The following is a 13,687-nucleotide window of genomic DNA, read 5'->3' on the forward strand; positions in this document are numbered from 1 at the left end:
ATGTCAGGATGTCGGAGGAGCTGGGACAGAGCTCAGCGAAGTGGCAGTGCAGTGGCAGCACAGCTTCAGTGGCTGTGGTTTCTCCAGCTGCTGCTGCCGCTACCGACCTGGGGCTGCTTTCACCCTTTTCCCCCTCCATAGCAGGAGGAGGAAGAGGAGAAGGAGCCATTGCTATTGAGGCTACACTGTGCTCAGATGCATGCTTTGGACTTGGGGGTGGGGGTTCAGCCCCTAGGAGATGGCATCCCTGTGCTTGCCAGACAGAATGATTTCCCACCCCTCCCACTTTTCTAGGGTTTCTCTTGATCTTCCCAAGCTGATTTGGGAACAGGGGGGAGCAAGGGAGTCCTACAGTGGGACTCATTACTCATTGCACTGGATTCTGCTAGCACAACAACTTAGTTTAATCCAGCCTAATATGTTTTTAAAAACAATACCAGTCACTGTTGGATTCAGAATGCTGGATTAGATAGGCCTTTGATCCATTCCAGCACAGCATATTTTATGTTAATAACTGAGCATCAACATGACTGCAAAAACAAAACAAGGTCTTTTTCTTTTATAAGCATTAATAATCTCCCCTTTTCGGTTGCTTTAAAAAATATTGTGCTTTATTCAGTACATTTTCCATGTACCCAAAGTTGTTTTTGTTATTTAACAGCTAGTAGTCAAACAGCTTAAAATTGCATAATTTAAGGAGAAAATATTGATTTTTTGTTTCTGTTCCTGTCACTCCAAGCACTGCAGTGCAATGTTGTGACATGAGTCATTTACCCATGTGTGTGCCTTAATTCAGTGACTCATCATTCAGTTGTCAGCCAGGCCTCCATCACTTATTAAAATAATTAAGCCACTCAGCTCAAAATTTAAATGATACGTTCTCTTGGTGTGCAATGATAACATGCTACTGTTGTACAGCCAGACCAAATCTGAAGATTGTTATTTCGTATGCCACTGCAATTACATGCATGTGCCTATGTTGCTATGGTAACATCATAGGCAATACAGGAAGCTGTCTTATGCCATGTCAGGCTTTTTGACTATATCTGTTGCTTGCCCTAACATTGACTATGCTTGGTATATTGTGGCTATCTTACCAGCAGTGGCTCTATTATGGGGCAATGGGCAAAGGATTGGGTGAGAAAATGCAAGCTTATTTCTTTGTTTTTGTTCTCTAAGATAGTATTCAGCTCAAACACAAACTAGTAGTCAGACAGGGGAGAAGATGGCATGTAGCAGACATGCAGTGATTTAGATTTTCCTGTCTTTCTCAGCACCAACACTTTGAACTGTGCTCGGAAACGTACTGGGAGCCAATGTAGATCTTTCAAGACCGGTGTTATGTGGTCTCGGCGGCCGCTCCCAGTCACCAGTCTAGCTGCCGCATTCTGGATTAGCTGTAGTTTCCGGGTCACCTTCAAAGGTAGCCCCACGTAGAGCACATTGCAGTAGTCCAAGCGAGAGATAACTAGAGCATGTACCACTCTGGCGAGACAGTCTGCAGGCAGGTAGGGTCTCAGCCTGCGTACCAGATGGAGCTGATAGACAGCTGCCCTGGACACGGAATTGACCTGTGCCTCCATGGACAGCTGTGAGTCCCAGGCTGCGCACCTGGTCCTTCAGGGGCACAGTTACCCCATTCAAGACCAGGGAGTCCTCCACACCTGCCCGCCTCCTGTCCCCCACAAACAGTACTTCTGTCTTGTCAGGATTCAACCACAATCTGTTAGCCGCCATCCATCCTCCAACTGCCTCCAGGCACTCACACAGGACCTTCACCGCCTTCACTGGTTCTGATTTGAAAGAGAGGTAGAGCTGGGTATCATCCGCATACTGATGAACACCCAGCCCAAACCCCCTGATGATCTCTCCCAGCGGCCACATATAGATGTTAAAAAGCATGGGGGAGAGGACAGAGCCCTGAGGCACCCTGAGGCACTTAAATGTATGCATTTAAGTGCCTCACATGAAGTAGATGTGGTAGTATTTGCAGGGCCGTCTTTACCCGGGGGTGCAAGGTGTGCAGGGCACTCAGGCACCAAATTCTTGGGGGGGGGGTGCCAAATGTATACCTACTGCTGTATACCGGTCCCTCTCGATCACCGTCAGTGAAAAGCAATGGAGCAAAAGTCTTCGCCCCCCCTCCTCCATCGCTCTGTTACCCTGTAGCGTCAAATATTCCTGACGAGTTAGGAAACAAAAGCAGTTTTTTTCCACTGTGTTGTTGTTACAGGTGAGCGATTTTCCCTACCAAAAAAAATCTCAACAACTTTGAGTTCGCTCCCCCCAAAAGTCAACAACTTTGGCTTCCCCCCTTCCAAAAAAAGCTCAATAAAAGTTCATTTGGGGGCGGCTAAACTAAATTTTGGGACGTTGGGCAGCACATATGCTAAAGACTGCCCTAATGTGTCTCCTAACGTAACCAGCGAAGTGTCAAATCCTGGCTTTCTGTAGGCTGCCTATTAGTTTCTTTCTGCATACAAAGTCAGACACAATAGCTGCCTTTTGAAGTTGAAAGAAGACAAACACCCATCACCTACTCATTGGACCTGTCTCCCCTAATTTTGAACTGTGTATTTAGCTACTCCCCACCAGATTGCCTCTGGTTTTGGATTCTCCTCCTCTGCTCTCCTGTCTGAGAAGCCAAATCCTCCCCCATCCCATCTGGATGACATATATTGAGATATTTTCTTAATTGTGACACATTCTTTGAAAAATTGTGCCTCCAAAAAAGGTAATCTCCTTTCCCCGAGTTCCACTTATTTGAAGGGGAAAGGGAATAATAGCTTTCCAAATTACTTTAAGGAAAATGGAATGTGTGGAAGAAAGGGAGTGACCACCTGCTCATTCTCCACCACAGACAAGAAGGTTGTGGATGACCTTTGTATTGCCTGGCTTTTTTTTAGATCTGCTTCAAGGACTGTTTTGTCAGTCATTTCAAAATTATAAAATATAGGGAAGCATTCCTGCCTGGAACCCTTTTCCTGGAGACTGTCAGCCATGAAAGGACCTTCTGTTGGCAGGATTTGATTTGGAGCAAACAGAGGCAACAGAGGCATCCCAAGGCTACAGTGTGATAATTTGGACTCACATTATTACAATAAACACCAATATTATGTGGGAAAGGAAGGGAGGGTTAAATAATTGCTTCACCATCAATTTAAAAAGTCACCAGTTGTTGCTGCATAGAAGAACCCTATTTCCCAATGTCCCAAGTCTGTTTGCAAAGCCAACCCAACAGCAAACAGGGGAAGCCAATCTTGTTTGTTTACATGTGAACTGGGATTCATAATCAAGATGTTGGCTTTGGAAGCATCTTCTAAACAGACTTGAGGGTGGGGAAACTATTAGAATTGCGTTTAGATATTTGTGCTAGTTTCATGTTGGTATTGATAAAACCAAGAGGTTTTAAATCCATGTTGATAACCAGTGCTCGCCTGTGCATGGATGCATAGAATTTTTATGATCATACCCTGTTTCTCCTATTTTAAGATGTAGTCATAAAATAAGCCATAGCAGGATTTTTAAGCATTCAAGGAATATAAGCCATACCCCGAAAATAAGAAATAGTGATAGGCACAGCAGCAATGCTGGCCGCAGCAGGAAGAGGAGGAAAAAATAAGACATCCCCTGAAAATAAGCCATAGTGGGGGTTTTTTTGAGGAAAAATAAGACGGTGTCTTATTTTCGGAGAAACATGGTTTATTAAGCTTTTAGCCTAAAATTATGGCTTTTGCATCTATAAAATTCATGAATTATTGAATATATCTTTTGCCAGTGCTAAAAATGTTCCAATATAAAAATGGCTTGATAATTAATATAGCATGCAGTACTTCAAATATTTGCAATAAAAATCTCTTTGCAGGCTTTTCAGGAGCGCCAGCAGTTTATTAATAAATGTGCGCGGAAAGCTTTTGTTACATCTGAGGCTGACAGTGTCAGCACTAGAGTGGATTCAGGAGAAACAGGTATGTATATGCCTACATAAATAGGGTTGCCATATTTTGAAGAGCAAAAAAGAGGATGCTATGACGGCTATAACAGCCACTCAAAGCAAATGCAATTTGTCTCAAATTTTACTGCTGAAAGGTGTCCTGGAAAAAAGGACACATGGCAACCCTAAAATAATACAAGCTTTCTTCCCTATGAAAACCTTGAAGAAACTTTTTTCAGGTGTAGGATTTGTGGAATGAAATAGTAATTTCTGCCCGCCATAAAATGGGTGTCATTACCTATCGTATGCTGCTTTCAAGTCACTTCTGAATATACCTTGCTTTGGAATGCATTTTAGCAAAAATACTGCAGTCCAAACTATTATTATTATTTATTAAATTTGTATACCACCCTATACCTGTAGATCTCAGGGCAGTTCACGACATAAACAACCCTGCTGCAGAGGCCCCTGATCCAAGTCAGTGGCAGGAGCTTGGAAGAAGGATGTTTCCCTTGCTATTCCTAGTGAAAATCCACCTGGCAGTCTGACATTTGGCCTAGGAAGACTTTTGGCCCATGGACTTTGTGTCCATATCAACTTCCCCCATGGAAGCTTCACTGGCCATTTTTGTTGGGAGAACAGCATGGAAGGAAGGATTAACATCCACTGTGTGACTCCCAGTCAGAATGCCTAATGGCTCTTGTATATACACACATATTTAATCATGCACTTAAGGTATCTATCTTTCTGTCAGTTTCATTTGTATCATTTGTATATTACTCATGCACTAAGTTTTCTGGGCAGTTTACATAAATTACAAAATATAATTCACAGTTGAAACACTTAAACCGAAATAAGATAGGATACAAAAACAAAAAAGCTGAGCAAAAAAGCAACTAAAGCAAGCAGAAACCTAGAATTTAAAATAGTTAACACTAGCATAAAATCCCTGGCACAAAAGCTGAAAGCACTCAATGGGTTGTAATTATAAAAGGCCTGGAAAAACAAGGAGGTCTTCTTCTGGTGTCATAAAGACCATAGTGAAGTGGCAGGCAAGCTTTTTTGGGGAGACACTACCACATTTCCCTAGTAGCTGTTTTTCCTCAATTAGGTAGGAAACCTGGAAAGGGGATTCTAAGGAAGTTGCAGGGTCTGGACAGATATGTATGAGGGATGGTGAACTGTCAGGTAACCCGGCCCTAAGTCATTTTAGGGCTTTAGAGGGTAAACACAGCACTTTGTATTGGTCCTGGAAATGGAGTGGAAGCCAGCTAATTAAGTCTGTAGCCTAGTGAGTGGAAGGATATAGGAAATAAGGCACAAGGAGAAAGGCTTACGCCTTGCTGTGCATAGCCAGACCATGGTCTGGAGGTGCAATTTCATTCAGATGGGTAAAAAATTGTTAGCTTTGACAGTACTGACAATCTGTTTCTATAGACTGGGATAGAGCCCAAGCTCATCTACCAGGCAGCAGTTCAGTTTAGGTAAAGGTGACTTCAATGGCCATCAGATCATCATGTCACTTTGCAAATATACATACTGGTGAATATTTATATCTTTGGATCAGGTCAATATATAACTGTCTATGTATTCATAGTCTGGGATAACTTGGTACTAAAGTTTTGACCAGTTTCTTTTTTCTGGTCAGGGACTGCTTCTCCTGTTGAACCAGTGGTGTCCCCGCCTGGAGTAGTTGCTGAAACGCAGAAGAAGGAATTCGAACCTTTAGACCTCTCTCCCTATATTAGGTAAATTGCGGCAAGTGTTTAAATTTCGGTTACAACAATTTATTTATTTTTAATGTGTAAAAGTTAAGAAATGTAGGGTTGCTATATTTCAAACAGTGACGGAAAAGTTGTTCAGCTTTTTGGTTTTGTTTCGCAAAAAAAAAATGACTTTGATGGAAGTTCGGGCAAAATTGACACCGCTAGCATGGGTTGCCATACATCCTGGACATTTTGCCGATTTCCGCCTGACACTGCTGCCAAATGCAATATTCCATATATGGACAGGAAATTCAAGATATATGGCAACCCTAATATTTTAAAGTACTCATCTAGATCCTATGGTTAGCTGTATCCCATGAAGTTATCCCACTAGCACAAGAACTCCTACAGTACTTGTGTGACGGCATTTCCCCTCTAGAGGGTAGAGAACCAACATGCACTTGAAAAGTTCATTCTGCTCAGTCAAAAGTGCTTTTGCGAAAAGGTTGGCTTCCTTGGATACAGCCCTTTATATGCCTTTATATTTAGCAGTACACCATGTTGTCTCATTTGTGCCTAGTCCCACTGTCTAAGCATGTCCTGCTCCCAAAGCTATGGAGATGGAGTGGATCTGGATCCGAGCACCCTGAAATCAATTCTAACTAAGCAGCACATCAAAGGGAATTATTTAATCTCTGCTTTACCCACAGAAAAACACTACCTGAACCTGTCTTGAAAAATGAAGCTATTATTCAAGAGCAAGAGATGCGTAAGGCAGAAGAAATAAATCATTTTAGACAATTTCGAGAGATGGTTGGAGAACACAGAGGGCAAGAACACACGGCTAGGAATCGGTTGAAGCAAAATGTACTTGATATGTATGACGATCTTCAGGTAAGTATGCACAATTCTGCTAATCATTTGAATAAATGTCTTATTCTTGGGTATGCTTGTTACATTTTTGCTCGGTTCATATTTTTCCTGATTTCCTTTCACTTCATTTTCTTTCTTTTTTTATCATCAATCAAAATTTGGCAGGCTGAGGATGGAGAGGAAGTACAACATGCAGTTATAGTGACCAGAAATTGCAATAACATAATCCTGTGCATGGTTACTCAGAGCAAGTCCTGCTGGGTTCAATGGGGCTTGCTCCCTAGGCAGTTTCTTTAGTATTGGTACTTAAAGTTATGTATGAACAAGCAGCCCCTAGACACACATCTTTAAAAAGCCTTCAGTATAATACATCTATGTAGTCATTAGAAAAATAAAAACTTTGTGAGGAAATATACTTGAGCTCTAGGTAACTAAAATATCCATGCTTTTATAAAAGTTGTGCAACCCACAGTATTGAAGAGATAATACTTAGGATTTTTAATTACAGTTCTTCTATGCTACTACAGACTTTTGGGAAATAACATCTTGTAATAATTTGGAAATCAAACAAATTGCATACACATTTGATGCGTCTTATACTTTAAAACATTTGTTGAGTTTTAACATTCTTGTATCAAGATGAAGAATTTTTCCATAGGTAGAAAATGCCTGGTGTCAGATAATAAGTAAGGAAGTCATTGTGCAATTTTCTTGGTTGTGAAGTAAGCATTACAGAGTTTTAGAGCAATGAAATCTGTTCAAAATATTTGGTTGTTGTTGTAGGTATCCACCCAAGATATATAAGTATACACTTGAAAAGGTAAATTATAGTTTCTCCCATTTGATATAATTAAACAAAACTGACAATTAAGCCATGTATATGGGAAAAGGAAAGGACCCATATATTTATGGAATAAATGAAGTACTTAAAATATTACTAGAGAGGCACTAGATTTATTATATACCTAAAGGTTTATTTTTGAATAGAGTGGATGTATTTGTCTTTGGATAGGCATCCTTAGATGAAGCACGAGGCAGGGTGCTCAGCGTCCGGGAAGCATACAGAGCTAAGCTATTAGAAGCTGAGCGCTTAAGATTAGAAGCACTAGCAGCTGAAGAAGCCGCTCTTCGAGCAGAGCAAGAGAAGAAAACCCCAGATGTGCAGAAGAAGAAAAAGGGAGGAGCAAAAGGAGGAGCAAAAGGAGGAAAAGGAGGGAAGAAAAAGTAAATTTGCTTGAAATAGAAGCTGGGTAAACCTCCTTAGTGGTCAGAAAAGAGCACCAGTTTTTGCGGTATTTTTTTTCCAAGTGTTATTTTTGAAAATCCATTTATAATCTTTAAATGATATTGATTTTAAAATTGATTTTAAAATTGTAATTGTATGCCATCACTTTGGCATTATATTTTTATGCTTTAATTGCAATAAATGTTTGCAACAAAATTACCAATATGCCTTTCAGTATTGTCAGACAGTTTTTAGAATAAAAGAGCATCTAAATCAAGAAGAAAGTCTAGTGGAATGGAGAGGAGAGTTATCTTGGTACCACCCTCAAGCATTCTGCTGGGCCAAGAGGTGGTGATTCAAGCAAAAAATCCTGAAAAAGAATATTCTGAGCAAAACTTGACCATGTGCCTGCTTCTGATTGCCATTTTGCTATATATTTATGGATTTTATGAAGTGCAATAACAGCTATAGAATCCCTTGTTGTAGAAGTAACTATTGGGGGAGGGGGGGAGGATATATGAATCTAGACACACAGCCTACAAAGTACATGGCCCAGCAGAGGAACGCTAAAATATTCTTAGGAATCTCAGTATTGGTATTTTGGGCTGTCTTTGTTCTTCACCTTTTCTAGTGAAGAGAGAGAGTTTGTGAAAGGTTATTGCCTAGTATTACAAAAAAAATGACAAAACATAAGGATGCGTCATTCTCATGTGTGATAACTAATGGAATGTTTACAAATTATGCTCGGAACATTGTTAAATGATATATTTTTATCAGCTTACTTTCAATTCTTAAGGAGCTAGTTTCATCCAAATCCTACACACGACCTATCATTTTTCATTCTTGTTTAGGTCTCTACCAACTGAGAGTATTGTTTCCCTTTGCAACAGTTAGTACTTTAGAGAAGTATGGTATGTTCTGAGATAAGCTTGAACAAATACTTGGCAAAATCCTGTCATTTGAATTAGAAGGATGGCATGATAAATAATTTTGCTTTGTAGAAACGCAGCAGACTAATTGAATCCAATTTCCTTTAATGACACAGGTATTGGATCCCAGAACCTTACTCACACTACCAGACATTGCTTATTGGCAGTGTGTCCTAGCCCACATAGGCTAGTGCTGACTAATCTCATTCTGTGGCATTGCATCTGCACTGGCCTTTCTTTTGTCCAGCTGGAAGATGTTTCTCTCATAAGCACCCTAGCTGGATGGTGAATAGAAAGAAAAGGAAGCAACAAAATACTTTTTGTGCCAGAAAACACTGCATTCTATTACTCCAAGCTGGAAAATTTGTTGCTTAGAAATAAATATTGGGGGATTGGCAATCATAGGTGGTGAATGTTTTGCAGGCTGGGATGGTAAATAATTTCTGAAATTGGGTTGGCTCGGGAAATAAGCTAAGGTATTTCAATTTTGTAAAGTAGTTTGACTTATTTTCCAAGTCAGTCTGATATTGGCTGATGGGAAATCACCCATCACTACTCAGCACTCACTTTCCTGAAAAGCCTTTACTGAAATTCACCTTTTAGCTCCTCTGTTACATCCTCTTTGTCACCAGTGTATTTCTCAAAGTTAGTACCTTATTTTCCATCCCTATTTTCTCCATCTGTCCTCTGTGAATGGCTGCATGCGAAAGCCAATGAAGTCTTCCCCCATGCACACAATAGCAATACCATTTGCACAATCACTGCAGATTTGTCAAGCATCTTTTTAAAGACTTTGGCAACAGTAGTCTTTTGGCAACAATATTGAGGCTGGTGCATTGCTTGCCTGAAATCTCTTCTCTAATCAGCAGTAAAAACTTGTCTTTTAACCTAAGGACCAAGGGCCAGCTCTAAGGTTCAACAACATTATCAGCACAGATAATCTGATTTTTAAGCCTGTGAATTGAGAATTCTAGTACTTTCCTAGCCTGGATAGTTGTGTGAAGCAGTCCTGTAACTACACCAAGCCCATATTTTTCACTCAAGTTGTACTGATGGAGGCTGGGCCCCATAGTACCTATCATTTTCTCCTTTTGATTGCTTGCTTATGGTGTTTCAAAGGAGTTGGGGGTGATTGACATGGCTTCTCCCTCACTCCCCTCCTAATACATCATGTTTGCATTCTGAACCAACACTATGGAATCTTGGTACTTAATAAATATTAACTAGTAGCAGTAGCAAGAGTGTTGTGAAATCCTTGCTTCCTGCAGCATTACAGTGGTACCTTGGTTCTCGAACGGCTTGGCTCCTGAACAAATAGGCTCCCGAACGCCGCAAACCCAGAAGTAAGTGTTCCGGTTTGCTTACGTTTTTTTGGAAGCTGAACATCCGATGCGGCTTCCGCAGCTTCCAATTGAGTGCAGGAAGCTCCTGCAGCCAATCGGAAGCTACGCCTTGGCTTTCGAACAGTTTCGGGAGTCAAATGGACTCCCGGAACAGGTAAAGTTTGACAACCAAGGTACCACTGTATAGGGATAGCTCAGCCGGTAGAACATGAGACTATTAATCTCAGGATCATGGGTTCAAGCACCACATTGGGCAAAAGAGTTCTGCACTGCTGGGGTTGGAATAGATTAGGGTTGTCTTACGTCCATGAAATCCCAGACACATCCTCTTTTGGGGTGCCTACACACCCATCTGGGGGGATGTTTACAGTTATAGCAAATGTCTGGGTTTGGGGGGTTCCTTTTGGGGGGGTGCAGGCAGCTCGGGCGTGGGCAGCTCAGGCTACTTTGCATGCCATGGCTTCTGCCAGCCCAATCCAGGGAAAGATGGGCATGGGCGCTCTGCACACTGCAGCCACTGCCAGCCCAAGCTGGGGAGGGAAATGTGTGGCAGCCCCACACACCCGCGCATCCGCCTGCCTCTTTTCCTGGCTTGGGCTGGCAGTGGCTCGGGCTGTGCTCTTTTTTGCTCTTCAAGATATGACAACCCTAGACGAGATGATCCTCATGGTCACTTCCAACTCTGTCATTCAACTTCAAGCACATTGAGTAATGAGGCTGTGAGACTCCAAATGGGAAGAGAAGGATTTAAAATGTTATTCTCTTTGAAAGGCACACACACTTGGAAAGTCTGACCTTATTTGTATCAGGTGTAGTTCGTTTTGACCTGGCTCTGACTTGAGGTGGGATTTGAACCCTGTGCCCACAAGCATCCAATTATTCCTGCACATTTGCATGGTGGGGGTGGGGGGAGTAATGGGAATCAGGGAGGTCTCACTTTCATATTGGAGAGACCCTGCAACACCTCTTGTTTAATAGAACCTGTGTAGAGCTTGCAACTTTTTTTGTAGTTATATTTTCCATGATGTATGGGAGGAGGTGACGCTCCATTCACCATTTCCCACTAAGAGAAAGCCTTGCAGGGCCTCCATTGTGGCAGGGCATACATTTCATAAATAAATGGGACTTGCTGGTAATGGAAAAATTATTTAATCATTTTTCTTAGTTTTTATTTGTATTTTGAATCATTTTCAGTTGTATGCTATGTAATTCTGATTCATTCACCTTTGTATATTTTGTTTACTTATTTTTTGTTGCTTCCCTCCCTTGTTATCTATTTGCGTTAAATGTGTGATATGTAAAGACTGCAAGATTCATGGAATTAGGCTAATAAATTAATCAATTTAGAACATTTCACTTGACTAAAAGTACCTCTAATTAATCAGGCCGCAGGTTGTTTCTTTATAAAAAAGTATTTTTAATTTTTCATAGATTTTATTCCAGAACTCTTGTATCTTTTTACATTGCCACCAACAATGCATAAAAGTGCCGATCTTCTCCTGACACTTCCAGCATTTGTTGGATCCCGTCTTATAAATTTTGTTTAATTTCTCTGGTGTGAGATGCCACCTGTAAGTCATTTTCAGCATCTTAAAAACAACATTTGGGGAAAAAACCAGAGCTATTTTTATTGAGTATGTTGCCAGAAAATACACCGAAAGATAGAAGGAATATAATACTACCGTGTTTCTCATATTATAAGTCATGTCTTATATTAATTTTTTCTTCAAAAAAACACGACATGGCTTATTTTTGAGGGATGTCTTATTTTTTAATAAAGTGCACGCGGGCGCTGTTTGCCGGGCTTGTCAAGCCCAGCAAACAGCGCCCGCCGATCTTCGGTGACAGGCGGGGGTGGGCGGAGAGCGGAGAACGATCTCCGCTTCCCCCCCACCCCCGCCTGTCACACAGCACAGGTCGGCGGGCGCTGTTTGCCGGGCTTGTCAAGCCCAGCTAGGAGCGCCCGCCGATCTTCGGTGACAGGCGGGGATGGGGGGAGAGCGGAGAACGATCTCCGCTTCCCCCCACCCCCGCCTGTCACACAGCAAAGGTCGGCGGGCGCTGTTTGCCGGGCTTGTCAAGCCCAGCTAGGAGCGCCCGCCGATCTTCGGTGACAGGCGGGGATGGGGGGAGAGCGGAGAACGATCTCCGCTTCTCCCCCACCCCCGCCTGTCACACAGCACAGGGCCGAAGATCGGCGGGCGCTGTTTGCCGGGCTTGTCAAGCCCAGCAAGGAGCGCCCGCCGATCTTTGGTGACAGGCGGGGGTGGGGGGAGAGCGGAGAACGATCTCCGCTTCTCCCCCACCCCCGCCTGTCACACAGCACAGGGCCGAAGATCGGCGGGCGCTGTTTGCCGGGCTTGTCAAGCCCAGCAAACAGCGCCCGCCGATCTTTGGTGACAGGCGGGGGTGGGGGGAGAGCGGAGCACGATCTCCACTTCCCCCCACCCCGCCCATCATACAGCACAGGGCCGAAGATCGGCGGGCGCTGTTTGCCGGGCTTGTCAAGCCCAGCAAACAGCGCCCGCCGATCTTCGGTGACAGGCGGGGGTGGGCGGAGAGCGGAGAACGATCTCCGCTTCCCCCCCACCCCCGCCTGTCACACAGCACAGGTCGGCGGGCGCTGTTTGCCGGGCTTGTCAAGCCCAGCTAGGAGCGCCCGCCGATCTTCGGTGACAGGCGGGGATGGGGGGAGAGCGGAGAACGATCTCCGCTTCTCCCCCACCCCCGCCTGTCACACAGCACAGGGCCGAAGATCGGCGGGCGCTGTTTGCCGGGCTTGTCAAGCCCAGCAAGGAGCGCCCGCCGATCTTCGGTGACAGGCGGGGGTGGGGGGAGAGCGGAGCACGATCTCCGCTTCCCCCCACCCCCGCCCGTCATACAGCACAGGGCCGAAGATCGGCGGGCGCTGTTTGCCGGGCTTGTCAAGCCCAGCAAGGAGCGCCCGCCGATCTTTGGTGACAGGCGGGGGTGGGGGGAGAGCGGAGCACGATCTCCGCTTCCCCCCCCCACCCCCGCCTGTCACACAGGACAGGTCGGAAGATCGGCGGGCGCTGTTTGCCGGGCTTGTCAAGCCCAGCAAGGAGCGCCCGCCGATCTTCGGTGACAGGCGGGGGTGGGGGGAGAGCGGAGAACGATCTCCGCTTCCCCCCCACCCCCGCCTGTCACACAGCACAGGTCGGCGGGCGCTGTTTGCCGGGCTTGTCAAGCCCAGCTAGGAGCGCCCGCCGATCTTCGGTGACAGGCGGGGGTGGGGGGAGAGCGGAGCACGATCTCCGCTTCTCCCCCACCCCCGCCTGTCACACAGCACAGGGCCGAAGATCGGCGGGCGCTGTTTGCCGGGCTTGTCAAGCCCAGCAAACAGCGCCCGCCGATCTTTGGTGACAGGCGGGGGTGGGGGGAGAGCGGAGAACGATCTCCGCTTCCCCCCCACCCCCGCCTGTCACACAGGACAGGTCCGAAGATCGGCGGGCGCTGTTTGCCGGGCTTGTCAAGCCCAGCAAGGAGCGCCCGCCGATCTTCGGTGACAGGCGGGGGTGGGGGGAGAGCGGAGCACGATCTCCGCTTCCCCCCACCCCCGCCCGTCATACAGCACAGGGCCGAAGATCGGCGGGCGCTGTTTGCCGGGCTTGTCAAGCCCAGCAAGGAGCGCCCGCCGATCTTTGGTGACAGGCGGG

The 13,687-nt window shown here is 44.8% G+C and overlaps 1 protein-coding gene across 5 annotated transcripts in view; it reads left to right on the top strand.

The window, feature by feature from the left end:
* The window catches only part of ADGB (androglobin), a 73,025-nt gene extending 61,340 nt beyond the window's left edge, over positions 1-11,685 (top strand). For 2 of the 5 annotated variants that reach the window (XM_035108803.2, XM_060272737.1), the window contains 3 exons: positions 3,866-3,968; positions 5,583-5,682; positions 6,351-7,657. In XM_035108803.2, coding sequence (XP_034964694.1) covers positions 3,866-3,968; positions 5,583-5,682; positions 6,351-6,810 — 663 coding nt within the window. In that variant the 3' untranslated portion in view covers positions 6,811-7,657. Of the gene's footprint in view, positions 1-3,865; positions 3,969-5,582; positions 5,683-6,350 lie in introns of all 5 variants that reach the window. The other 3 variants (XM_060272736.1, XM_060272735.1, XM_035108804.2) reach the window with 3 other exon arrangements.
* Positions 11,686-13,687: the final 2,002 nt, after the last annotated feature.

Source organism: Zootoca vivipara, chromosome 3, assembly GCF_963506605.1.
Source record: "Zootoca vivipara chromosome 3, rZooViv1.1, whole genome shotgun sequence".
Classification (NCBI taxonomy): Eukaryota; Metazoa; Chordata; class Lepidosauria; order Squamata; family Lacertidae; genus Zootoca; species Zootoca vivipara.